General features: G+C 56.2%; 2 protein-coding genes across 11 annotated transcripts; both read right to left on the bottom strand.

The window, feature by feature from the left end:
• Positions 1-2,008: 2,008 nt before the first annotated feature.
• U2AF2 (U2 small nuclear RNA auxiliary factor 2) lies at positions 2,009-15,496 on the bottom strand. Of its 3 annotated transcripts, none has more exons than XM_090048997.1 (12): positions 15,088-15,496; positions 13,270-13,405; positions 12,241-12,270; positions 11,817-11,920; positions 11,444-11,595; positions 10,394-10,510; positions 8,719-8,857; positions 7,316-7,428; positions 6,427-6,549; positions 4,803-4,889; positions 3,562-3,810; positions 2,009-2,604 (listed from the first exon to the last, which is right to left on the bottom strand). In XM_090048997.1, exons 1-12 carry the CDS (start codon positions 15,134-15,136, stop codon positions 2,470-2,472), a joined length of 1,434 nt encoding a protein of 477 aa, XP_089905123.1. In that variant the 5' UTR covers positions 15,137-15,496; the 3' UTR covers positions 2,009-2,469. The 3 variants fall into 3 exon arrangements, with proteins under 3 accessions (XP_089905123.1, XP_089905125.1, XP_089905124.1); XM_090048999.1 differs by having other exon boundaries at positions 7,316-7,461; positions 15,088-15,492; XM_090048998.1 differs by having other exon boundaries at positions 7,316-7,395; positions 15,088-15,489.
• A 2,988-nt stretch (positions 15,497-18,484) lies between these two features.
• Positions 18,485-24,492, bottom strand: CCDC106 (coiled-coil domain containing 106). Of its 8 annotated transcripts, none has more exons than XM_090049000.1 (7): positions 24,341-24,492; positions 22,759-22,850; positions 22,141-22,248; positions 21,474-21,650; positions 20,961-21,167; positions 20,293-20,549; positions 18,485-19,468 (listed from the first exon to the last, which is right to left on the bottom strand). In XM_090049000.1, the coding sequence occupies exons 2-7, from the start codon at positions 22,787-22,789 to the stop codon at positions 19,325-19,327; spliced, it is 924 nt and encodes a 307-aa protein (XP_089905126.1). In that variant the 5' UTR covers positions 22,790-22,850; positions 24,341-24,492; the 3' UTR covers positions 18,485-19,324. The 8 variants fall into 8 exon arrangements, with proteins under 8 accessions (XP_089905126.1, XP_089905128.1, XP_089905133.1 ...); XM_090049002.1 differs by having other exon boundaries at positions 22,771-22,850; XM_090049007.1 differs by having other exon boundaries at positions 22,141-22,243; positions 24,341-24,359.
• Positions 24,493-26,038: the final 1,546 nt, after the last annotated feature.

The following is a 26,038-nucleotide window of genomic DNA, read 5'->3' as shown; positions in this document are numbered from 1 at the left end:
AAGGCTCCTGCAGCAGATCAGGGCTTAGGGCACAAGAGACTAGAGCTCAGCATCTCCCAAGCGCCAGCTCTCAACGGAGGGCAACAGAGGCTTCAATCGGCACTGACGGACATGAGAAAAAAATGGAAAAATAAATACTTTACTGAAAGAGGAAGTGTGCTAGTTCAAGCCTGTATCTGTATATATCCAGCACTTCAGTGGAGCTTTTTGGCACTTTTATCTAAAGCAGATTCAATCAACTATACAGGATTTTTCCAACTGTTTTTAACAAGTGTATCCCTGGTGGCAGGACACAGAAGAGAGGGTAAGCGGGGGGTAGCACATAGCCAGATGTGGAGCTGGGTTGGGGGTGGCAGCACAGGGTGGGAGCTTTCTCTCTACCCACCCACATCCAGCCAGCTGTGCAGCAATTATGCAGCCCACAGAAGGGCACCGCTGCCCTCCCCAGCCAGATCTGCTCCTGGGAGGTAGTGGCACGGGGTGGTGGGTGACAGCGTTCCAGCCCTGCCTGCCTGCCCATCCATGCCCCCTAGGGCCTTCCCAAGTATCCCTGGGGGTAGGTATGCCCCTGGTTGACCACCCCTCAACTATTACACAAAAACGCCAAAAGCCACACTGAAGAAATGTTGGGCAAGCTAGGTCAAGCCAACAGGATGGCTCTTCCGAACACAGGCTGCATCTGACGCAGGGGCACAGCAAGCTGCAAGTAAAACACTGAGGGGGGGTGGTGTTAATCCACCTCTGCAAGCAGCCCATGTTTTCATAGCCACCCTGCAGAGGCCACAAGGGAACCAGGGGGAGCCACCCCAGCCTTCAACCAAGTGCTCTGCGATCAGGATTGGAGCTTTCTGCTGCAGAACCCAAGGCAGCAACCCCACTGCCACCAGCAAACAGCACAGCTGCATGTGTCCCCAGCCCATATCTGCCTCATGTCCTGCTACAGGGCAGCACTGCCTTTGTAATGGCTCCCTCCAGCCCAGCAGGCACAGGAATGACTAAGGATAGAGGCAAAGGAACATGGGGGAAGGCCTGGGGCAGTAGTCACTGGCCCTGCAGTCAATGGCCACTGTGACTGGAAGGACTGACCAAGATCATCACTGCAAACCATAACCCACAGCAACAGGGCCCAGAGCAGTGGAAGGTAGAAGGGAAGGGGGCGCTGCCACTGCCCTGCCACAGCAGCAACAGGGCAGGAGTTGGTCAATAGATGCTCATATGCCCAGCCCCATGTTAGATGGAGGCAACCCCTGCTCCCTCCCCCCCCCACTTCATACCAGCCTGATCAAGGGGAAGGACACTTTCCCAACTCCATGTGCCAGTGGGTCTGACTGTAAGTAAAAAACAAAGACCCCCCCACCAGCCAGGTCCCTCTGCTTTTCAGGAAGAGCATCAACACTCAGTCAACACTCCCCCTGCCTCTCCTCTCAATCAGCCTGAGCTGGGACCAACATCCCAGCGCCCTGGAGGAAGGCAAACCCCCGCTGACTTCTAGCCAGTGCTCAGGAAGGGCAAAAATCCTTCTTGGTCCCTAGGTGACCAGCCACACCTCTGAAAACAACTGACAGGTGGGTTGGCACTTAAGCAATTCAAGGGTTTGAGTCTCAAAGCCCCTGGGGCTCAGCCCCCTCACTCACCTCCCCTTGGGTATTAACAGCAGGAAGTATTTTGGTCTGAGCAATGCCAAGACCACAGAGGGCCCAGCCCATGGGGTCATCACTTCCCCACACCTTTTGTTTTCACCTGAGGAACTCCATTCTAGATTCTGCTGTTCCTAGTCCCAATCAGAGCCCAGAGATTAGTTTCCTCATGGACTCAACTGATGGGGTGGCCCCCACCAGAGACTCTGACCCTAGGGACCAGGGGGTGCAGACCACCTCTGCCAGGACCTTCCCTCCTCACCACAACACAATAGCATCCCCCCACAAATCATGTCAATGAAGGCTGCATACAACAGATTTGACAGCACTCCCCTTGCCGGAACCAAAGAAGTTGTGGAACAATGCCAAGAGATTGGAAAAACTGTTTAATTACGATGAGAGGGCAGGGGAATAAATGGGAGGGGAGAGGGGAAAAAAACCAAGAATTCGTACACACACCGAAGGGAGGGAGATACAACGAAAAGGCCGGAGGGGACTCAAATGAGGAAATTCTTCCTTAGCAAATATGAAAACGCCACAGAAAGAGAGAAAGAAAGAGAGAGAGAGAGCGCAGAGAGAGAAGGGAAGAGAGACACCATCTCTACTACAGAATAACCATCGCAGAAGGGCGGCCACGAAGCCTGGGAGAAGGCAGGGCAAAAATATCTCTTCTTTCAGGGGATGGGAAGAAGGAAAAACAAAACAAAAAAACCCCCCCAAAAAACAAAACAAACAAACAAAAAAAAAAAGTTGAAAAAAATGGTTTTGGCCATAAAATATAAACACGCTACGCTGCTAAAGGAGCGTTGGAGCCCCCCGCCTACCCGCCGGGCTACCAGAAGTCACGGCGGTGGTAGGAGTCCGGGTCACAGTACTTTGTGACCACCACTCTGTTGGCGAACTTGCGACCGGTGAGGCCCTGCATGGCCTTCTGGCAGTCAAAGACAGACGTGAACTCCACAAAGATCTGCAAGGGGAGGGAGAGTGCAAAAAGTTAATGGTCACCACTGCCCATGGCTGCCTCGTGGACACAGAGCAAGGAAGGCCAGCAGCTCATTGAAAAGGCTGCCTTGAGGCAAAGGTATCCAAGCCCTGGGGTGGGAATGCTTCCCTTAAGAACAGGACTGGGTGCCTTGTGGGAACAGTGGTTCTGAAGCTTCTTAGCCCCCTCCCCACCAGAGGCCAGGCTTAGATGGCATCTCACAAGGATCAGATTGGTATGGACTGCTGGGGTTTTTTACTTCCTCTGTAGCAGGGGTGTGAACTTCTACATAGGACCTCTTGAACATATATTGACAACATTTCATAGAAGCAGAACATTGGCTGCAATGGTCCCCCTGCTTTACCTGTTGTAGGTTAGGGTGTTAGGTCTATGTTGGATCAGCATTGACAGCACTCTTCTATAGAAGTTTGGATTATGGTTTATATGGGATGGATTGGATAGGGATGGATCCTGCCTGAGGCAGGGGGTTGAACTAAATGACCTCTGGAGGTCCATTCCAGCACTACTTCTCTTTGAGTCTAAGGGGCACCACAACCAAAGTTCCCACAGGGTCCCACCTCCCCACTCTGGCAGTGAGAGCAACAGCATCATGGGAAAGGTAGCATGAGCAAACAGCCAGCCCTGTGGAACACAGTACACAAGGTGCGACAGGCTATTCCAAAACAGAAGTGCCAGTCTGACTGTCCATGGAAGGGTCTAGTCCAAAACTAGAAGTTTCTGTAGAAATACATACTTTTCAACCAGCACTACTCAGAGATCTCAACTCCCTGACTCCAACCTTCCAGATCCCACTGTCCTGCCACAGCTGGGAGAAGCTAGATATTCCAGCACCAAACATATCCACCCAAGTTATCCCACTGGAATCTGCAACTCCCTTCCCCCAACCTAAAGTGGGGCCTGGACCCTTGCAGCCAGCCATACCTTGCCACAACCAGGGACCTCAACACCGTCGACAGGCCGGGGGATCTCAATGGACTTGACTACACCGTATTTGCTGCATTCATCACGCACGTCCTCTACAATCTCCTCATACTCTTCATCGTCCAACAGCTCCTCAGGCAGCACCATGTTCATGAGGCAAAGCACCTCAGTGGGGTGCCCACCCATCTGCACCTGTGAGCTCATCAGCCCAGGCACTTGCAGCGTCACTGGGGTCTGGTTTATTGTGCTCTGTAGGAACATGGCAGGAAGGTTATAGGGTGCCCAGCACTAACCCACACAGGAAAGCCCTTCCCAGAGGAACTGTGGTGCTGGTCCCTGGCATGCCTTGCCCAGTCATCTTGCTCTCTGCAGCCCCTGCTTCCCTCCCCACTTTCCCCCCAAGGCAATAACCACCCTTCTTTCTGATTCCACTTCCTCGCCTGTTGCCAATGCCCACCCAGTTGGTCCTTGTGACAGAGGCTCATGTTCCTAGCTTCTGTCAGTGTCTGAAGCCCCACCCAGGCAGAGGAGAGCAACAGCAATTCAGAAACAACTCACTTTTGTGCCCCCTGGTGAATCTAATTTGTCACTTAGTTTCCTGTTCTCTCAGATGCAACAGCAAACTCACTGCCTGAAAGATACTAGCTCTCCCTCAATCCTGGCATGGCACCCAACCTCAGCTCAGAGAAAACATCTGGCAGGTTCATGGGATTCACCACCTCCAGCATAAAGACAATCCAGTAGGACTAGCATACTGCAACCCATGCGTTCACAGAGCAGGTGGCAGCTCCCTGCACTGGTGCAAGTAATAAAAGAACATCTACACCCTTGATCCAGGGTCAGGGAACACTACAGACACCTCACCATCAACCCATCCTCAGTGCGTCTCAGAGCTAGAGAGCAGATTGAACTTGGGTGCTCTGGCTTCCATCCCCTGTACACACACTTTCTAACCCACCAGAACCCAGTGGTGATGCATAGGGGGTGCACAAGGGTGTACATGCACCCCAAGTGTGGCGCTGCACCCCTTGGTGGGGCAAGGCTGCACTAGCATCTGCAGGCAGTCCGTAATCCCCACTGGCTGCTGCTGACTGCGCCTGTGGCCGCTTGCTACTCCTCCCCACCAGCACAGCCATGCCCCACCAGTTGCTGGGGAAACATTGTTTATGCTAGAACCCACTACCCCCTCCAAGATTTAACTCAGATGTTCAGGCTTCAAGTGCCCAGGAAAGCCCACTCACCAGCGTGGCGTTCTTAGCTCCCACACTGGCCCTCTGGACCAAGAGCTTCTTGTCACCCAGCTGCATGCCATTTAGTCCAGCGATGGCCTGTAAAGCAGAGGGCAAATGAACTCTGGTGCCACCCATGCCTAAAGTGGGTCATCCCCCACATCCCTCAGGAAGACAGACACACACACACACAGCTCTACTGCCCCAGAGCTCAGGGCTGGGCTGGATTGGGCCTGGTGGCAGGGGAGCCTGTCCTGAACAGGGAGGAACAGTGTTCAGAGCCCAAGAGGGCAGGTGCAGCAGAGACAGCCCAAACCATGGTGGTCTCCAGCTGGGCAAACAACCCCAGCCTGGGTCACCAGTTGTTACCTGCATCCCAGGAGGCATCCTGGTCACCCTCCTGGGCATAAGGGAGCACCACAGCCAGACACGAACACAGCCTCACCAGTCCAGGAAAAGAATGGCTCGACGCCACAGGCAACCCTTGCTGCACACCCCATACAGCAGAGGTTTGCCTTGGCCAGCATGACAGCGGAACGGGGTGAGGGTGGCTTGGGACAGGAAGTGGGGGTGGAAGACAGACAGCCGCACACACACGCACCCCTCTCGCAGCTCAGTCAAGCACCAAAGTCCAGCATGCACCACCAGCTCTTTAAAAGCCCTCCGAGATTGGGGCGGGGGGGGGGGGGGAGAGAAGGGGGGAGGGGGAAAAGAAGGGTTATGAAGTTACGCGCACCTAAGGATTCCTCTCTGCAGTGGGCCCCCTCTCTCCCAGCAGTGCTGTGGGGGAGCTGTTTTTTTTTGTTTGTTTGTTTGTTTTGCAAGGGGCATTTTAAAAAGGGGGCGGAGAGGTGGGATTTTTTAAATCCAAAAAAAATACATTAAAAAAAATATATATATATATACTTGCATTTGAACAACTATCGCTGGGAATGCAGCGCACTGAGGGCCCCTGAGGGAACAGTTCTCTTCCTCCTCCTCCCGCTATAACAAAAAGCACAGCGGGAGAAGAGAAAACACCGTTATCTAGAGTCTTGAGAGATGGCTACAGGCCACAACCGACGCCAATGCAGTGGAGCAGAGGGAGGGCGAGGGGGGAGGCAGAAGGGGCATCATGGCAGCACCAAGCTGCAGCCAGCGCCGATGCAAATCCTCTGTGCTGCTCAGGGCCAGGAAGGGTGGAAAGAAGGTCTTACCGGCTGGCCAGGCACAGCCGAAGCTGTGCAGGTGGCTTCACGTGGTTTATTTTTCAGCTGGTCAGACTGACTGGGAAGGGTGGGGGAAGACATGGGGGATGGGTCAGGGGCACAGGGAGCAGAGGCAGTCACGGCGAGGACACACAACCTAGGGGGGGAGGATGGGCAGGAACAGCCCGGGTGGCTGGCACACCGAGCTGTAAGGAGAGAGAGAGAGAGAGAGAGAGAGAGAGACGGAGAGAGAAAGAGAGAGAGACGGGAACCTCCTAGGAAGGGATGGGGTTATGGGGGGGAAAATCACCTGCTCAAGGATGGGAGGGAAAAAAACCACACACACACCCCCACAGATGGATGGACGGACGGACGGACAGACGGTGGGCCCCTGAGGGCGGCAGAGCTGCAAGGAGAGGGGATCAGGGGAGACAGGCAGGCCAGCATACCTGGTCAGTAACATTGATGTCCACATACTCGCAGAAAGCATAGCCCTTTGACAGCCCAGTGGCACTATCCTTCACCAGATTGAAAGCTTTCAGGGGCCCAAAGGACGTGAGCAGCTCCTTTACCTATGCAGAGGAAGCCAGGAGTCAAAAGCAAGCAAGGAAGTGGAGACCTAGGGCTACAATGATTGCCATGAGGCTGAGGTGGTGAATCCCCAGCCCTGCTGTTGACCTATCAGTGGTCCATGCCTGTTTCCCCTTTCAAAAAACATCAATGGGGCAAGGACCACAAGGACCTGGGCAGCATCCAACATGAAAAGACCCCACTTCACAGCAGCCCTGCCATATCCAACATAATACCCCACCCTGCTCAGGGACCCGGTGCCTGGCCATGGGGAGAGAGGGCGCCACACACTACTGTATTGCACAGAGGACAGGGCTGCTTGTGGCGTGGCAGGACAGTGCTATGGGTGTGGGGAACAGCTGTCTGGGGTCAGCAGGGGTTAGTCCAAGCTACAACAGGCCTCAGGTAGGGAAAAAGCCTCTTTAACAAGAACAGGGGCTGGCCTGTACCAGAGAATGCCAAGAGATAGGGAGGCCAAAAGCACACCCAGGTGACACTGGGTGCAGCTTACTACCAGGGGAAGGTATAAATTCCCTTACTGCCCCCAAATCCATTGTGAGCAGAGACTCCCCAGGGCAAGAACCACTGCCTGTACAGCCCTGCCCACCCTGAGGTCTTGAATTAGCACATCACCAGCCCTATAGCTCATGGATCAACAAGGAGACCCCAGCAAAGGACCCTGGGAAGAGGAGTCTCAACCATGGTATGTCTGCTGTGAATCTGGCAGCAGAACAAGAGCGGAGCTGCTTGGAGGGGCACTGGGCATACCTGATCATCATTAAGATAGTTGGGCAAGCCTCCGATGAACAGCTTGTGAGCAGAGTCTGGGACCACCGTTGACACCACGCCTGCGAGCGGAGAGGCAGAGAAAGGGGTGAGAGCTCCCCAGCAGACGCGGGGATGCCTGAGTGAGTCTGAGTAGCAGCGCCCAAAAAAAAGAAGGGCAGCATGAAACCCCTGGCCCTGATGGGGGTCCCAGATGTGGCTGTTTCTTCAAGCTGTCTCTGTGGCTGTCAGCCAAGAGGCAGTGAAGAAACGTTTGCTTTCAGGGGAAGGGGAGATAGAGTTAACCCTTCCATTATCTAAATATCCTCTAGGCCAGGCTGCTCTGCCAACACCTGCCACTTCCTGTGCCACAGCTGAGCTGTGCACAATGCTACTGGAGGACTAATTAGGTCAGGTACAGTGACATGCCAACATGCCAGTACTATATCCCACACTAGAGTCAGCACAGACCAAGCAACCTGGCACAGAACTTCTTGTGGGGAGGGAAGGGTCTCCCTACCAGTAATAGGGTGGGCTGCATGATCCAAAATGGTGGGAAAGACTCAGCTGTGTCCTAAAATCCTCATGTTCAGTGAAAGAACTCTGGAAACCAACTCACACCAGATTCCAGCAGCAGCATAGAACCACTAAGGGTCCAGCTATGCTACTGGGGGCCACAACAATGCCAGGCATGGCTAGTAAGGGTCACCCCTACCCAGAGGATGCCTGCTCCTTTCCCTCTCAACAACCCCTGCACTTTGCTGTACTGCCCTATGCCTGCACCTGCCTCCTTGGAGATGGGCCCAGAGGTGAAAATACTCCCTCCATTTTCTCATTGGGCACCAGTCTGAGCCAGGTCAGACCACCCAGCAAAGCAGCTTTGCAAGCAAGAGAAAAGGGTGTCTGGCTACACAGCAGAGTCCAGTACCATACAGAGAAGTGGAGACTCCTGTGCTAGGCCAGCTGGCCAGCATCAGGAGCCAAGACACTCAACTGGGTTAGTCACAGAGATCAGGGGGATATACAGGTGTCCCCAGTGTTCCACATCCACAAATGAATAAGGACAGGCCCTGGGACAGAAGGGACATCTCAGGAATGCTGCACTCAGTGCAACAGCCAGCTATAAACAAGGAATGCTCACTCCTTGTACAGAGACCACTCATTCTGTGCCAAGGTGTAGCCACTTCTGAGGTAAAGCATTGGGACCACTGAAATACCCCAAGTTGAGCATCAGCCCATATCAGACTAACACAGCATGGACTGGAGCTAGCTCTGCCAGCAACTGTGGGACTGAGGCCACTCAGAGACCCGACCCTCACTGGAGTTATAAAGCACGTACGGGGCAGGATGTATACTAAGCAGGGGTGCCCAATCACAGGAGTATACACTCTCCCCAAGATGCTCACCAGGCACGTAGACTGAGGGGTTCTCTGACATGCCAGGCAAAGGCTGGTAGTCGTGGGGACGACGGATCTTCAGTGACTGGCCCTGGAAGATGATGCCATCAAACGCCATGGCCTGAGTGGTTTCATCCACTGATCGGAACTACAGGAAGTCAAGGAAACAGTGAGGGACAAAGATAGGAACTTCAATCCAAACAAGAGGGTGCCAGGCCAAACCAGATCCTCAAGTGTCATCTTTTCCTCACTAAAGGAGGTGCTGTCAACCTTTTGCTACTACAGGCTACTGCTTGCAACCCAGGCCCCTTTGGGGGCATACACCCTCGCAATCATCAGATGCTGTGAAGAATACAGATTGGGGTCCTCAAACCCCAGCCTGAAGGCCAGATCCAGCCCCTGGCACCATGTCATCCAGCTCAGAGGGCTCCCTACAGGTCTGAAAATTTGGCAGTGGGCCAAATCTGTAAGGAGGCACATCTGCAAGGAGCCTCAGGGTCTACATTAGATTGGGTGCACAGGGCAGCAGAGAACCCAAATCCAGAGGGCAGGGGCCTAGCATTGACAGTGTAGACCCCATCCCAGGGGCTGGCCTGAGACTGAATCCCAGCAGCTAGAGGCCAGCTGAGGCCACATAGGGCCCTATTCAGGCACATGTGGCCTAAATCTGGCCCCACTCCACTCGTCCAGCCCACAGGGCTAAAAACTTGAGCATCACTGGTATAGATAAAGGCAAGCATCCTGGGGACATCTCCTCTGCTGCTGTGACTCAAGCGTGCCAGGCTGACACAGGCCACATCCAGTCTATTCATTGGTTGGATCTGGCCCACAGGCCATGGGTTGTTGACTCCTACCCTCAAGACTTCACTCAAGTGCCAAGCACCCTGGGAGATGGTCAGATTCCAGCCCTGAGCCAGCACTTCCCCAAAACACCAGCAGCCAGCTCCATCTGTTTTGCAAACCTATTTCTCAGCAACACCTCACCAGGACTGCAATCCCCATTTACCTCTCCAAGCTGAGCTCGTCATTATCACATCCCCTACAATGCCCCACCAGCAGGACAGATACCACTGTGAATCACTTCAAAGGAAGAAGGAACCTATTCATGATGTATTTGGAGCCAACAGCACCATGCCCTGCCAACCCCATTAGTCCAGAGCCTGAGATTCGTTTCTGGAAATGTTTAAAGTCCAGAGGGGAACTACTCCTATTGTCAGCTCTAAGCTCCACCCACAGCTCCCAGTTCCAAGACCATACCCCTGACCCCATCTCGATACAAAACCTTCATTGGACAGAGAATCTGTTGTGTTGCTAGGTAGCCACTAAACGAGTCTGCCCTTTTGCCCACTAAGCTTGAAGCTAATAGGTCCCAGGATCCACGCCCCTCCCCCTCCTGCTCAACCACCAAGCAGGCAAAGGGACAAAAGGACTTCTCTCAGGTACATGAAAAATACTCTGCTTAGCAATTCAGTGGAAGGCAGATCTCCTTTGAAGGGTCCTTGTGACACCCTCCCATTTGGCTCCATCTCTACCAAGAGGCCTGAGCAGCCCTCCCCCTACCCCCAAGTAGACAATACCCAGCACTGCCACACTCACATTCTCACCTCTCTCTTTCCATACCTCACAGAATGTTTTCCCCGGTTATGATGCAGCCTGACCCTTGGGACAGTGTTCCTTCACTCACCTCCAAGAAAGCAAAGTTCTTATCCTGGTTGATCTGTACAGCCAGGACAGGGTTGCCTGGTGCTTGGGTCAGACCTCCAAGGCGCATCTGTGCATTGAAGAAATCCATCATGGCCTCCTAGAAAGAGAGGAAGGGGAAGGACATGATGTAGGACAGCCTAACACCCTGGTCCAGAATTTCAAATAGATAGCAAAGAGCAGGTTGGAAAGCTGGAACAGCCTACTTGCCTTGCATGATGGTAGCAAACTTTTGTGCTACGAGGGATTTCAGCCCCACAATTTTCACTTTAAAAAGAAATGGAAACAACTCTTTGATCTTGTTTTTTTGTTTGAGCGAGTCAAATTCAAATAAAAAAAGAACGAGAGATAACTTCCATTCACTAATGCTATGAAGGGGCAGGGACCGGCCTTCCCCCAAGGCCTATCTGACACCTGGTCCTTTTTGGAGTTGGGAGAACAAATGCCAAAGGGCTTCAGTCTTTATTTTCAGCACACATTAATGATATCATGACCAATTCCAAGACCAAAAAGAGGAAATACCCAGACCCAAATGGCACCCATTACGCAGGAGAAAGAATGAGACCCATTTACATTTGCCACACAGCCAGGATACTCATACAGACCAGCTCAGTACAGAGGTATAAGAGCAGCTGCAAGACCATAGCAGCGTTCAATACCAGAATGAAGAGCAACCCCGAAGCCCTGGCTACATCCTGGACGCAACCAGCCTGCAGAACCCTCCCTGCTGCACGCAACATTTCTGATCAGTAAGTGGTATTCCTGAGGGGATGCTGAACAATGCTCCCCTTTCAGCAGGAGAGGCCTGGATATTGCTTCCAAAGGAGACATTAAATCCCCAAGTACCCTGCACACCCCACCTGCCTACAGCCCTGCCTGGTGCTCCTGGAGACAGCTCCCCGAGGTTGGTGCCGGGGTGCCCTGTTTTGGAGAGAAAGGTTATATCATCTGGCAGTCTTCAGCAGGTCCCAGGCAGAGAGTGAACGAGCCGGAAAGACGCAAGAACGCAGCACGCTGCTGAATCTGCCAGTACCTCAGTGATGCCGAAGGGGATATTTCCCACGTAGAGGCGCCGGGCTTGCCTGGTCATCTGGCTGCCAACAACCGGGACTGGGGTAGGGGTCACGGCCAGTCCATCAGGTGTCATGGTCGGGAGGAGAGCTGTAGCTGGAATCTGACCCGCGGCTAAGGAGAGAGAAACACCAATCCACACGTTCAAAAGCCGATTCCCCCCCCATGCTGATGGGACTTGGGCAAGAGGGGACAGCGAGCAGGGACATAGCACGGAGAGAGAGCATATGGATGTCTAGGGCTGGGGCCAGGGTTGTATAGCGCATGGGGCCCCCTCCCTGCTCAGAGAGATGCACACAGACAGGAACTGCATGGTGCCGAGGCAGGACAGGTACCTTGCATGGCTTTGTACTGCATGGGGGTAATGTGCTCGAAGCCAGGTGGTGGCACATCCCAGTACTTGCGGATCTTCTTTTTCTTCTCATGCCTCGGGGAGCGGCTGCCAAGAGAGGATGGAGAGCGAGATCAGGGCAGGGCTACTAAACCAGCCTCTGCACTGCAAGGTTCATGCACTTGGCTTGCAGCTTGGATGCAGGACAGGGGCCACACTGCAGCTTGTTTTTGCTGCTAACACACAAGTTCCTGCAAACCACCCTTTCCTACTATCACAGCATGTCTGACAAAGGCCGCACAGTTCTGGGCACCCAGACCAGAAGAGGACTGGGAGTATTCAACCTCTGTTCCCAGTGTGAATCTCTCCTCACCTCCCTCCTGCTCCACCTCAGTTCCTCCCCCAGCAAAGAGGTTAAGAACACTTACCTCAAGGGACCTGAGAGGCTTAGTGGTGACCTGCAATGGAAAAAAAAAATCCAGTTTGTGCCCTTCTCTGCTTCTGTTTTTAGGGATTCAGTTCTGACATCTAGGTCCCTGGCCCTGTCTACCCAGGGAGACTCCACAGGCCAATAGGGACAAGATAGGCACCAAAACAGCAACACTCAATTCATCACCAAGCAAAGCAACTTTTAACCAGACCAGTCTGGCTGATCCAGGTTTTAACTCAGCCTGGCACAACTTTGGAAGATGCACTCTGCTCTATGGTAACAATTTGAGCTGTCCCTTTGAACTGGGGTCCAAGATCCATTTCTATTTCTCTTTCCCCCACTAATTCATTCCTCCAGATGAATTAGGGAAGAGCTGATTCTCAGCACCCCCCACCAACACTGAAAAGGATGGCACGGAGGTACCGCCCCATGCCCAGTAACACAGAGGCAGTACCAACATCTCCCAGGCTGTTTCAGTGGTGCTGCAGTGAGGAGCCCAACACCTATATTCCTGGGGACCAGGGGGAGGCTGGCTAAATCACATCCTCCTACCTTTGCAGAGAGGTAAAGTGGCTTATCCTGTCCCTGACCACTGACAGCAGGTCCCAGGGCAAACCAGCAGCAAAGGCACAATCACCTGACTCTCCAGAGGGCAAAAGAACCCCATTTTACAGGGAAGGAAACTGAAGCACAGAGGTGGAAGGACTTGCTTTATGAGCAGCACAAACAAGACTAGCCCCTACGGGTCCCCCCACACACACATTTTGCATCTTTTGTCATCCTCCTTTCACATACCAAGGGATAGGACTCAGGAATCCTGGCTCTTAGCCTCTGCTTTAACTATAAGGCCATGTTCAAAGACACAGCTCTTCCAAGGAGCCCCAGGATGCAGCGACTCCTCAGGGTGGAGCGAGTTATGCCCATATGAGCCATAGGTGAGGTCTACAGGCCAGTATAGGAAGGAGACCAGCCCAGGGCAGGGAGGGGTCTCCCAGGAAGGGACCATACAGCCCCCACCCACATGTACCTGCGTCGCCGGCGGTCCCGTGAGACGCTGCGTTGGTCTCTGTTGCGCCTGTCTCTGCTGCGGCTGCGGCGCTTGCGGTCACGGCTCCGGGAGCGGCTGTGACTACGCTTACGGTGGCGGTTCTCTTTGTCACGTTCTGTGGGGAAAGAGGTAGGGTTAGCACAGTGATTTCAGAACAGGGAGTGGAGTTAGGGACCACATGGCAACACACAATCACTGCCCTCAAGCCAACCTACGTAGATAGCACACCCTGCGAGGGGCCATGTCTCCTAGTGTACTATGGTCCACACCACTGGTAAGGTCTCCAGCTCCCAGTATGTAGTACTCCATGGGATGGAGCAGTGCAGGCTAGGAACTGGTCCTCCATGTGTTACAGCTGCTAACCTCAGTTTAGGACAGCAGGCTAGGAGGGATGGATAAAATCAACACAACAGTTCCCTCCAACTGTGCCAGGGCACAAATGGGAAAGCCTACTCCCTCCACCTGAAGGCAAAATTGAGGCAAAACCTTCATCTTGGCTCCTACCCTGGCAGCCCCTCCCTCAGCTGCTGTCCTCTGTTGCTGCTCAGTGCCCTACTCTACTCCTCTGGTGTAACCATGTGAAGTCCTCCCCTGTGCAGAGGCAGCCAGGCAACAACCATGCGCACCACCAAGACCAACACTGCACGTGCTTGGGAGACAGCATGATGTGTGTGTGGACACTGTCTCGGGGCACGGGAAGTCTAAACTTCACAACTTAGAGCCAGGGACAGAACCCAGGAGTCCTGGCTCCCTCTCAGGCAGACAGAGGGAGGCCCAATGTGGCAACTCTGCCCCCAGTCTATGCTGCTACACAAGGGCTGTCCTGCCACTGCTCCTTGAGAACTGGTCTGAAAGATCAGGGGAAAGATGCCCAACACAACCCGTCCCAGCAGGCCCTGTGGCTTGGATACAAGCAGCTGGCTGCCTGGGGCCTCCAACACAGCACTGCCCTTTCTAGCACAGAAAGTAGCTGAGCTCTGGATCAATGCAGTCCTCAGTGGTAGAAGGAAGCCCCTACAAGCAGCCCTGCCTCAGCAGGACAAGATGCACCACAGGTAGTGCCAGGGTACAGAAGCTGTCCCTGCAGCCCACCCTGCAAGGGCAAGGCCACGTGGGGGGTACAAGGCAGCCTCAGCAGATCCCTTCCAGGCACCTTTATCTAGGATTTTAAGAGCCCAACCAGGGATCTACTATGAAGGGGGGGTGGGGGTGGGGGTGGGGGAGTAGGGAGACCAACATGATTCCGCTCCCCTGCACAGCTGGGAAGGAGCCCCGGTCACCTGCTGCCTTCCCAGTCTCACATGGCAACGGGTGAGCGCTCAGCCCCACTGCCTTGACCTCCCGTGCGGAAAGCTTGAGGGCCGCGGCCTAGTGAGCCAGGCAGCTTCGCACCCCGCGTGGCGGCACAGCCCGGGGCAGAGGTAGGGGCAGGGCCCCACGCCGCTCCCCGGCGCTGACAGAGCGGGGCCGTGCCGGCCACTGCCGCGTGGGGCCGCCCCAGGGCCCGCAGGCGTAGCGGGGCCGGAGCGCGGCCTCCACGCGGCCAGGCCCGGTGCCCGGGGCCGCGCAGCACGAGCGGGAAACAAAGCCGCCTCGCGCTCCAGTAGCTGCCGCGGCCCGGCCGCGTGCGCCCCGCTCCGGCCCGGCCTCAGGGGTCGGCCCTGGGCAGCGCGGGGGGGGGGGGGGAGGAGGAAGAGATCCTACGTAACGAGGCCTCGGCCCGGGGGCGCAAGGAAGCGGGGCCGCCCGCGGCCAGGGGGAGCGGGGTTCCGGCCCGGCCCTGCGCAGCGGCCGCACCTTGCTTGTTCTCGTTGAGCTGCCGCTCGAACTCGTCGAAGTCGGACATGGCGGTGCGGCCTGGCCCGGAGCGGCCCCGCCTGCGCCCTGCGCTCCGCTCCGCTCCGCTCGGCTCGGCTCGCCCCGGCCCCGGCCCCGGCCCGCTCCGCTCGCTTGGCCCGGCTCGTCCTGCAGGCCGCAGCGGCGCCTTCCCCTCCGGCTCGGCAACCTCCGCCGCGCGCTCGGCTGCCCCCGGTCCCGCTCGGGAGCCCTCGGGCAACGCTCGGCGATTTCCGGCTCCGCTTCGGCTCTTCCCGGAAAACCGCTCGGCTCCCGGCCGGCCCGGCGCCGCCTCGGCTTTTTCCGGAGCCTCCCCGGCCGCACTCGGCCCCTTCCGACCCCGATCGCGCCTCGCGCGAGGAGAATGAAGGCAACGCGGAGCAGAGGTGGTAGCTGGCTGAGGAGAAAGCACTTCCGGGTGGGGGCGGAAGTATCGTGGGAGGGCGAGGCAGCCCACCGACCCACTACACTATAGCCGGTTGCTGGGGCCTGTACCCTAACCCACAGCGCTCCGAAGGGCGCCTGCCCAGGCCTGGCTCAGCGCGGCAGGGAAACAGCATCCGTCTGTCGTGTGCCGGGGCCTGTCCGCCCCGCCGGCTCCCGGACTGCCACGGCCGCTCACGTAAATCAGTGCCTGCCTGCCCCGCCGCACAGCCTGTCACGGAGGGAACCCGCGCGGGACGCGTGGCTCAGCTGTGACCTGGCCTGTGTGGAAAGCAGCAGGGCTTGTTGCTGCCAAAAGGCAGGCTCCCCGCTGCAGGGAGGTGACAGCACCAGGATTGAGCTCTGAAGTGAGTGGCCTTCTCTACAGTACTGCTCTTCTTTTCTGCAAAATGTGCTAAAAACCACCAAACCAAGATCACAGGCAGCAGAACAAGGACGTGTCAGAGGGTTGGCCACAGCACCTCCAGAATCAACAAGCCACCCCACTTTCTTCATATCGCCCAATCCGTTTTAAAAATCAGATTTTTTAATGTGCTTTTCTTGGCGCATATCTGTCTAGGTGGGCCAGAGGACCCAGCTCCGTAGCTGTTCTCCCCAAACCACAAGACCTGGAAAGACAGCAGCTCCCTTTCAATAGTGACACACGATTTTGTGTCAAGGGCCCTTCATCAGTCACCTCAAGAGGGTGTCCTGACCCCCAGGGTGACAAACCTATCCCACCTCCATTCATCTGTGTCCTGTGCAAGAGCACTCATGGATTGTGTTGCAGATATGGAATAGTGTTCTGCAAATACAACGGGGTCCAAAATACCCAGAGGGCAGCTGATTAACATACAGGAGCCTACTGGCACAGAAAAGAGGGATGGCCATGGATAACTGAAGGCAACATGTCAGGAGGAGATTGCTAACAAACCCATGCAGCTTCACAACAGGAGGGAAACTATGCTAGCTTTTGAGTAGGGTCTGATGGGTTTATGCCCAGGTTTGTAGGATCCAGTTGTCAGTAATAAAAGGATCTGGGCCTTGTGCCCCAGCAGGGCCCTGCCAGGCCTAAAACCAAGCTGCTATCTCCTTTTCCCCCCCATCCCTAGGGGGTTGTAGTTTCATGGGCAACATAGACATCCCCAGGGCCAGACATGCAGTGGTGGGGCAGGGGAAGAACATGTCAGCAATGGGGTAGGGGGCAAGTCTGTCCTGTTTCCCAAAAAGCAATGCCAGACATTGATGGGGTAACCATGTGACCTAAGGGCCCTCTGAACCCTTGCAGGTTAGCAAGATCCACATGTCCACAGCAACTGAAGCAGGTAAGGATGCTGTGGGGTGCAAGTCAACTGCCTTAGGGTTGAGAGATGTTTTGCTGAGGTGAGAGGGGGCTTTAGGCTCATGGAGGCCCTGGCCTGAATATTCATTCAACATCCCATGCTGTGAGCCCAGTGTCTTGTGCCTGGCTGAGCATTTTTCCTAGATGGATGCAAAGTCAGCAAGGCTTGAAGAATCCACCTCTTCCCCACATGATGGGTTCCCAGGGTGATTCACTGCTTCTTTCCCTCACAGTGGGTTTCCCTGGTGACTCATCACCATCACTGCCTCTCTTTCCTCAGGATTTGTCTAGCTCCAACTCCCACAGCTTTTCCTCCTGGCTGCTGAATGGTCTGCTCTGCTGGGATAATACTTTCCCTTGACAGGCAATAAATCTTCCTGCAGGCACTGGAGAGGAAGCCTGGGGCCTTAGGCACAGACAGGTGGTAGTGGGGTGGGGCTCTGCCAGGAAGCACTGTCCCCTGCCTCCACTCTTAGCCCATGGTGAGTGGGAGATAATATACAGTGGCCTTGCCTGCAATGAAAGAGGTATTGCATTATCCCACTTAAGCTTTCATTTTTCATGGGGTAGCAAATCCCCACTTTTCTTTTACGGAAGGGGACATCAGTCATGTTTTTATATGAGTTTGTCCAGCACCTAGTGCATACCCATCATCCAAGAAACATGCAGGTCCCCATACAGTGGCTGATAGCTTCTGAATATACTGTATATATATATGGAACCCACTTGCAACACGAGGTAGAGATGCTGGGTGTAATTCAGGATTAAGCATGTCTTGATTTGAATGTCCTTCTAATGCCAGTAGTGCATCCTCTGTCAGAAACAGCAGCAAGTGGGATAGCTGTAGTGTAAGGGGGCGTGTGTTCATGGTGGGATGTGTACAATACAAGGGCAGGGAGAATTGTGCCCACATAAGCACGTGATGGTTGTAGCATGAGGGAATGGCTCTGCATACACATACATGCCCACTCAAAACAAAGGTGCACTATGCACAGCACAAGGGGTCCACCTGTGACTACACCTGTGTGCTGACAATGAAAGCATGATGCACAAAACCTTAAGCAAGAGTGGGATGGGGCTGCAAGGTGGGCTTTCATGTGGACTGTTGGGTGGATAATCTGCAGAGAATGAGGGTGAGAGCCATGCCTGGCTCTGCAATGATAGCTGTGTGGGCATTACTGCTCAGCTTACTAAGCCTCAACTCCCAGCCACACTGATCCCACTCCCCTCCCAAAACTGAGACTGGCTCCCCCTCAGTGTGTCAAGTCTAACAGATAAGATGGGACAGGAAAGACTTGCAGCCATCGAGTTTCTCAAGACAGAAAAACATTGAAGAAGGAAGTAGAAATATATAGGCAATCCAAGGAGAGGGTAGGAAGGGATGACAGTGAGAGCTACCAGAAAAAGGGTGCATCTCAGTGCCAGTTGAGAGGTCTTCGTATACCCATTCTGGGGTGAGGTAACACACCTCACCCCAGAAGCAGGTCCATCTCAGGGCCAGGCAAAGAGCTCCCATACAAATTGGCTCTGACACACCCCATCCCAGACGCAGCTGTGGCTTGTTTTGGGAATGAATTGGGACTTCAGCCTTGCTTATTCCAAATTTTTTTTAATTTAAATTCTATTAATAAATTGATTATTATTTTTGTAGTGCTTTTTTCCTTTCTTTTTTTTTTTAAACATAGAGAGAGGGCATGAAATAACAGGCACAGTGGAAAAGAGTCTGTTACACCAAGTAAAAAGGGGCGGCCTGCCAAGTGGCTTCACACACCTCCTTGCACACGCACACACTTGGCAGCTCTACGCTGCTGTTGGGGGAAAGGGAGGGGGGTCATGCCCAGTCAAGGAAAAGAAGGAGTTACAATGCCCCTGAAGTGGGGCCAGGCAGGGTGTAGGGAGACATCCTAGGTGAGGGGGTGGGGGGAGGGGCAGGTCAGCAAACAAGAACCACTGCTCCCTGCAGGGGTTGGTGCTCTCCATCTAGCCTTGGTTGTCTGCTGTTGGTGCTGCTGGAAAGACGGGCAGTAGAAAGGCAGGCAGCTCAGAGGCCTTACTGGGAAAAGGGCTGTGGCTATTGTGGTCAGGGTCAGAAGGCTCCTGGCCTGACATCTCCAAAGGAATCTGACCAGCTGGAGCGATGTGGCTAGAGGGGACAGGCCCTGCCCCACCCCCATCCCTTAAGCAGCCTTTGTCCATCCATCTCCCCCAGGCTGGATAAGGGCCAACTCTCCCTGGAAGAGAAGACCCCTACCCCCATTCCCCACCCTCTGAGCCAGGTAGTGCCCTCATGGAAGCAACAAGCTGTCACCTAAAGAACATATTCCCTATAGCCTCAACCATCTCCTCCCCAACAAGAGTACCCTCCCCAACACTTCTGCCTGGACACACCCCAGCTCAGAAAGTGAGCACACAAGCTAGCATCCCCAGCCTGAACTATACGCTCCTACCTGGAGCAGCAGATGAACCACTAAGGTTGAGGGTGGTGGGATCATGCATAAAAGCTACAGGGGTCCTCATGCTTTTGCCAGCCACATGCTCTGCCCAGGGCTCCTTCATCGCTGGGGGCAGTAGAGAGTCCTGTGTGGTCAAAGAGAAGCAACAGTGGCCCAAAGCCATAGCGAGTAGGGGCGGGGGGACAAGGAGAACCAAAGAGTCCTTCCATTCACCAACCTGCTCTTACCCACTGGACCCCACTCCCTTTCACGAGCCAGAATAGAACCCAGAAGTCCTGGCTCCTTCAATGTGCTCCGCCCAGCAGAGAAGGGACAGGGGCAGGACGTGAACTGGAGTCCCTACACTGTGCGTCCTGGGACAGAAATTCAGGGAAGAGGTAAAGGTAAAGAAGACATGCCATGAGAATGATAGGAGGGGCAGGGCAGGGAGGGTTATAGTGGCATTTCCTTTCAGCACCTGAAGTGGGTGGCAAATGGCAGCCAGGTGGAGGCAGGGCAGTGGGAGTTAAGAGGGAGTGGTTGCAACTGTTGGAGAAAGCAGTGGGGTGGAAACATCCTACTGCATGGCAGTAGGAGGTGCCGGGGCAGCAATGGGGCACATGGCACTGGAAAGGCTTGGGGTGCCAGGGGGCCAGCCCCATCATGGCTTGGACCAGTCAATGATTAGGATGGTGGCAAGAGGGCAGGAACCATGGTGGAGTGGAGTGGGTCAGGGCAGGACAGCAGCAAGAGGGATTGGAACCAACTATAGGGCCCAAGGATACAAGGAAGGTGAGGGTCAGTATCGGGGGACCATGGAACAGTGTCACAGGTGGCATGGGGGAGGTTGTGGTGGGGGTGCAGTGGCAGGGGTGAAGCAGGCCATTAGGGGGCAGAGGCAGGGACCCATCACCGCTTGAAGCGGTAGGTGATGGGCAGCAGCAGCTTGCTTTTCTTAAGGGCCTGCACCTTTTTGAGGGTCTCGTCATCGAGAGCCAAGAAGCAGCGGCGTGAATACTCCAGCAGCCGCTCCTTGGAGGGGTCAAATTCGCCCACCTCAGCCAGCTTCTCAGGTGCCACGATAAGCAGCTCAGCAATGGGTGTGGTTAGTGCCACCGTGTTGCGGTCCACACGGTGGTGCTCAAAGGCCCGGCTCATGCTCTTTAGCTTCTGGAAGGTGTTCAAGATCTTCTTGTAGCGGCACAGCACCCCATCTGCGTCCTTGACTGAAGAAACAGACAGACAGTTGAGCAGAGGGTGGGGATGAAGGCACTTGATCAAGTCTTCCATCTCTATATCCCACCCCACCAATATCCCTTCCCTACAACTCCCCCTCAAGTAACCTTCTCTTCCCCCTCCCACAGAGGCTCTTTTCCCTTCAGTCTGATCAGCCACTCCCCAGGCCCCAGCTCACAAACCCCTACTCCTCACCCCCACCCAGCTACCACACAGATAGCCTCTGTACCCTCCCCCAGCACAAACCTCCTAGCCATTCCCACACCTCCCCCACACACATACAACAAATACCTTGCAGCCACATGTCACCCATAGAAACTTCCAAGGACCCTCTCCCACCCCAGAGTCTCCCAGTCCAGGTTCCCCAGTGTGAGGGAGCCCATCCTCCTGCCCCTGCTCACCCCTTTGGCGCTCCCGGGTCTTGGGCTTGATGAGGCGCCGCCGGTAGACCCCTCCCTTCTGCTTCTGCTTCTTGCGCTCAGTGGAGCTACCCTCCTCAGTGTTGGCACTGAGCGAGGAGGCCACGCTGTCATTGTCGGTCACCTCCCCATTCCGGCTGTCAGCTGCCTCTGAGCGCCGTGGGGGCTGCTTGCTGCGGCAGTGGTCCTCTGCAGGGAGGAGGGGAGATGAACAGATGGACATTGATCTCCCACAACCCACCCCACACCCCAAGTAAGAAAGCCACAGGTGACAGCATACATCATCCTATAGTTTGGTGGCAAAGGGGCTGCCTAAGAAGACCCAAGCAGCCTGGCTCCCCAGCCTCCACTTTAACCTACCAGATGCTTCTAGATCCTTCCACAGCAGGAATGAAACCAAGGCATCTTGGCTCCCAATCCCCCTGCTCTAACCCACAAGATCCCACTGCCCTCCCAGAGCTGGGGACAGGACCCCAGGCATCTGACCCTGCTCACCAGCGTCCACCTTTGCAGAGGAGATGAACTTATCGAGTTGGCAGCGCAGGAAGTCACGCTCCTCCTCCAGGTCCTCAATGCGCTTCTGCAGCCATGAGTTGCGCTCAAGGGCCATGTGCAGCTGTGTCTTCATGCTGTTCATCAGTGCCAGGGAGGGCGAGGACAGCTCAGGCAGCTCTGTGGACACAGCCATGGTGGGCACTGGCTTAATATCCCCAACCTGGGCCATGCACCACTTGTGCACCGTGGCTCCATCTAGTCACAGCCCCCGCAGGCCCTCAGTCCCCACTGTTCCTGCTCCCCACCGACCTGCCCTGGCCCAACCCCTACAGGCCTCATGCTGCTGCTATGGATCATAGGTCCCACACACCACAGGTCTCCCCCAGCCAAGTCCCCACATCACCAACCTCCGGCTTAATCCTGGTTCCCCTACCTCTGCCCAATCCTGGTTCCACTCACCACACTCCAGTCTCTACAGCTCAGCTCCTCCCCTAACCTTGCCCAGTCCCAAACCGTTCCCCCAACCCAGCCATTGCAACCCACAACCCACCTCCCCTCACCACCTCACTCCCCAGCCCTGTCCTTTTTACAGCAGTTCAGACCTGTCTTCCTAAAATGAGCCCCCATCCCAACCCTCAGCCCATTTCCCCAGAGCAGAAGGCCTCACCTTCAAAGTTATTTTGCGGGGGGCTGAGGCTATATAAGATCTGGGGTTCAATGTGGGGAGTCTCCTCAAAGGGGATGGAAATCTCGTAACTCTCATCATCCTTCTTCACTGCAAGAACAGGTGCATTCTGGGCCAGGGACCCCAGAACTCAGGCCCCAACTACTTCCTGAACATTATCCTCTCCAGCTTCCTGGACTGCCCAAGATCTGAACCCCAGCCTGGCCAGCCCCACAAACATGCCCTAGCCCCCCTTACTCTGCCACAGACCAGAAGCCCAGCCAATAAACCCTCCCCAAACTACCTGCCCCAACTGACAGGGCCTACCCCTGAACCCCCAATCCTCCCCATACATGCACCCCAACCCTAGGTGAAATACCTCCCTCTCATTCCTCAGAAGGCCCCAAAAAGAGACTGCCAACCTCAACTCAGAGCTCCCCCCATCCCAACTACCACCCTCTTCCTCCTAGGAGCAGAAACATACCTGCATCCCATCCTGCAGCACCAAGACAAACCCCTCACCCAGACTCTCCCCACCCCAGCACAGGTTCAGCCCTCCAGTATGACACAGTCCCCACTGCCACTCAGCTCCCAGGAAGAACCTTGCCCACACCCCCACACCTGACCGCCTACAGGTTGTCCGCTCGTTCATGGTCCCACCGGCCGGCCCAGTGTCCCGGGCTGGCACAGCCCTTCGTTCCCCTCACAAGACACTGTCAGGCAGAGGAAAAAGGAGAGGTCAGCCCAAGCCAGACCCTGCCATGGAAACATTTCTTCTTGACCTGAGGCCACCACATCAGCCACCCTGAACTGCCCCTGACTCTCCCTCCCCCTCCCCCTTCTTCTCCCCTGTCATAGCATCCCAATTGCCCCTCCAGTGCTCTTGATTCCTTCCTAGCCCTGCAGTCCCTACAGGCCCCCCAAACCAGGCCCAGAGCACAACTGGAATGGGGCGGGGGTAGATCTTCAGACAGAGAGATTAGTTTTGGGAAGAATCTGAGCTGCCCTGTGAAAACATTTGGATCAGACATGTTTCCATGAGGATGGGACAGAGGGGCCCCAAGATTCCCAGGGACCACAGCTGCTGGGCTCCCCACCAAGCAGGCAGGCCTGGATCCCAGGACCCCATGCTCCCCTTTCCTGACTTCTACCAATTACAGCCCCTGCCACCTGGCCAGCCCCCCACAACTCCCAGGGAGGTGCCACTGGTACAGAACAGAGCCTGGGGCACCCTGTGGGGGAAGGGAGGCGGGGGGGCACCTGCCTCAACTTCACGCAAGACGGACCAAGACACAGGGCCCTCCCAGAACTCGAGTGTCCAGGTTTTCTTTCCTGGAATTTCCCTCAGCCAGGAATCTCCCTGGTTCTTGCTATGAAGGTTTGTGGGAGTGGAAACACAAAGCATCGACCTCCCCACCACTCCCACACCTGCTCACCAGGTTACAGTGCCCCAACACTGGTGCAGGCTGAGGCCGTGGGTGTGAGGGGGCTGTGGGCAGGTGCCTGGCTGAACTGCACAAGGCCCAGTAGCCTGGAGGCATGGCATGGGAGAGGCGCAGCATGGGAGAGGCACAGGATTAGGCAGGCAGAGACCTACCTGCAATGGGCTGGTCCCTCACGTGGGGGCAGCCCCTACCTCAGTTTGGGCCCCGAGTCCTGCAGAGAGCTCCCAGCAGCCCGGCCTTGGGGTATGGGACAGACACTGTGGGTCAGGAGCCTCAGCGTGGCTCTGCTCCAGCCAGTGGCCAGGACACCTGGGCGCTCTCACAGCTCCAGAAGGGCAGGGGGGTCTACTGCGGTGGTGCGGGAGCACCAGTGGCGGCACCAGGGCTCTGCCCCACTCTGGGCGGGCCCTAGGAGGCTGCGGCTGGAGCTCAGGCTCGCTGTCACCCTGCGCGTCCCAGGCTCCCGGAGCCCCGCCAGGCAGGAGCCAGCGCGCTCGGCCCCGGCAGCCCAGGGACCCCAGCACAAGCGGCGCGCGGAGCCCGGGCCTCTCCCCGGGGCCGGCTGGCGGCCGCATGGCCCAGGGCACCACAGCCCCCGCGGGGAGGGCATGAATCGCCCTTAAAATGGCCTCCCCGCCCCGTCGGTGCGCGGAGGCCGGAAAGCAGCGCGCCGGGGCCGGGGGCACTGCCGCCGGTTCCCTCCTCGCAGGAGCGGTGCAGGGGGGCATGCGCGGGGCGCCCCCGCCGGCCCCACTCACCCGGCCCCGCATCCAGCCCGAGCCGCCGACACCACCGCCTCGGCTAGGGAGCGTCTGCCAAGTGCCGCCGCCGCTGCCGCGGGGAGGAGCCGCCCCGCCCCGCCCCCGCCCACGGGCCGCGCCGGGATCGGGCCCCACCGGCCCCCAGCCCCCTCGGCCGGCTCCCCGCCCCCGGCAGCCCGCCCCGGCGTCTGCTCCCGCAGCACCCACCGGCCCCGGCGTCCTCCGCCCCCCTCCACGTTCACCAGCCCCGCACCCAGCCGCATCTTCCACGCATCCCCCAGCCGCCTGCCCCCGGCATCCGGCCACTCACCGCCCCGGCCGCATCCCTCCCACTCTGCACCCACCCCAACACCCCGCCCTCCCCGCCTCCTGCTGTGCCCCCAGCCCGGCGCCCTTTCTCCCCGCCCCAACCCCAGTCCCCTCCCGGCCCCCCACGTGCAGACAGCCCCCGCCCCTCTGGCCCTCCCGGCTGCGCCCCTCGCCCTCCTTTTCTGCTCTGGAAAAGCGCGGCTCTTTCGTGACAGCCCCTTGAGCTGCGCTCCCCCTCCCGTCCCCCCCTTCCTCTCACTGCCAGGGGCCGAGATGAAATTCTCGTCCAGGCTGGAGGCGAAGGGCAAGGATTTGTGTTAGCAGGGAAGGGGCCGTCTACAAAGTGTCACACTGCTCGTAGCCCCTTTGCCCTTGTTCTGATAGAGGCGGCTGTATCTGTCCCCCGTACAAAGCCCCCTGCCTTGCAGCCCTACCGTTACCCCTCACTCCCGATCCGTAGCTCCCTGGCCCCCAATCTAGGGTTTTCCCCCCAATATGTGCATGGAGAGCAGAGGGCTCCTGTAGCCACACTGCCTCGGCTTCATTCCCTTGGGCCTCTGGTGTGGGAGTTCCAAGCCAACAAGTGCTTCCCAGGGCCAGTGCCCCCTGGATGAGAAAGACCCTTGCCCCATTTCAACACAGAGGCATCATCCCTGGGGCAGGTCATCATGAGGCACCTGCTGGGGGCAGAAGGAGAGGTTGACTGACTGTAGGGACTTCTTTTAGTAGGGACTCCTTTATAGGCTTTGCAGCATGTGGATGGACATGGCAGGGATGGGTTTGGCTGGGGCCCTGGACACGCCTGTACAAGCTCCACAAACCCGCTGAGCAGACAAATCCACCAGCACAGCCTGTCCTGACAAACACAGCACCCAATCCAGGCATCACCCACAGGGCTGGGGGCTATACAGCTGCTTCCCTACACCCTGCCCTCTGAGATGAGCATGCCTTTAGGCTCACCCCACTCCATCCAAAATGCACCCTGCTCTACACCCTCTCAAACCTATCCCACTTGCATCCCTAATTGCTCCCTAATTGGCTCCCTAATTGCCCCAGGAGGAAGCTGGTGATACAGGAATCCCTCAGGGATACGAGGAGTACTGCTGAGGTGCAACCATCTCTTGGTCCCAGGGAGGTAGTGTGTGTGTGGGGTGGGGTACAGCTGCTGGTTATGCAGGACTTTAGCTTCCCTGTGACCAGACCAGCTGTTTGCCTTCTACTCTGCTTCCCTTCCTGTACTTTCAGGGAATGGCTCTAGGCTTTAATGCAGCCCCACCCTCCAACTGGGGACCCCCAAGACATGATAAAATCCATATCAGTGTGTGTGTGTGTGTGAGAGAGAGAGAGAGAGCAGTACTGGCCTCTCCCTCCCCTACTGTTTCCTTA

Source organism: Crocodylus siamensis, chromosome 5 (genome assembly GCF_052110815.1).
Source record: "Crocodylus siamensis isolate JL-2025a chromosome 5, ASM5211081v1, whole genome shotgun sequence".
In the NCBI taxonomy this organism is placed as follows: Eukaryota; Metazoa; Chordata; order Crocodylia; family Crocodylidae; genus Crocodylus; species Crocodylus siamensis.
Note: the sequence above shows the minus strand (reverse complement) of the source record. Positions and strands in the feature narration are given on the sequence as shown.

What these genes read in the sequence shown, in the direction of transcription:
- U2AF2 (XM_090048999.1), bottom strand. Translation starts at nt 15,136, where the DNA reads ATGTCCGACTTCGACGAGTTCGAGCGGCAGCTCAACGAGAACAAGCAA. An exon ending in CGGGACCGCCGGCGACGCAG is followed by an intron (nt 12,271 to 13,269) that starts GTACATGTGGGT and finishes TTTCCATTGCAG; the next exon opens with GTCACCACTAAGCCTCTCAG. An exon ending in ACATCAATGTTACTGACCAG is followed by an intron (nt 4,890 to 6,426) that starts GTATGCTGGCCT and finishes TCTGCTTTACAG; the next exon opens with GCCATCGCTGGACTAAATGG.
- CCDC106 (XM_090049000.1), bottom strand. Translation starts at nt 22,789, where the DNA reads ATGAACGAGCGGACAACCTGTAGGCGGTCAG. An exon ending in GACAACCTGTAGGCGGTCAG is followed by an intron (nt 22,249 to 22,758) that starts GTGTGGGGGTGT and finishes CTGTTCTTGCAG; the next exon opens with TGAAGAAGGATGATGAGAGT. An exon ending in GACCCGGGAGCGCCAAAGGG is followed by an intron (nt 20,550 to 20,960) that starts GTGAGCAGGGGC and finishes CTGTTTCTTCAG; the next exon opens with TCAAGGACGCAGATGGGGTG.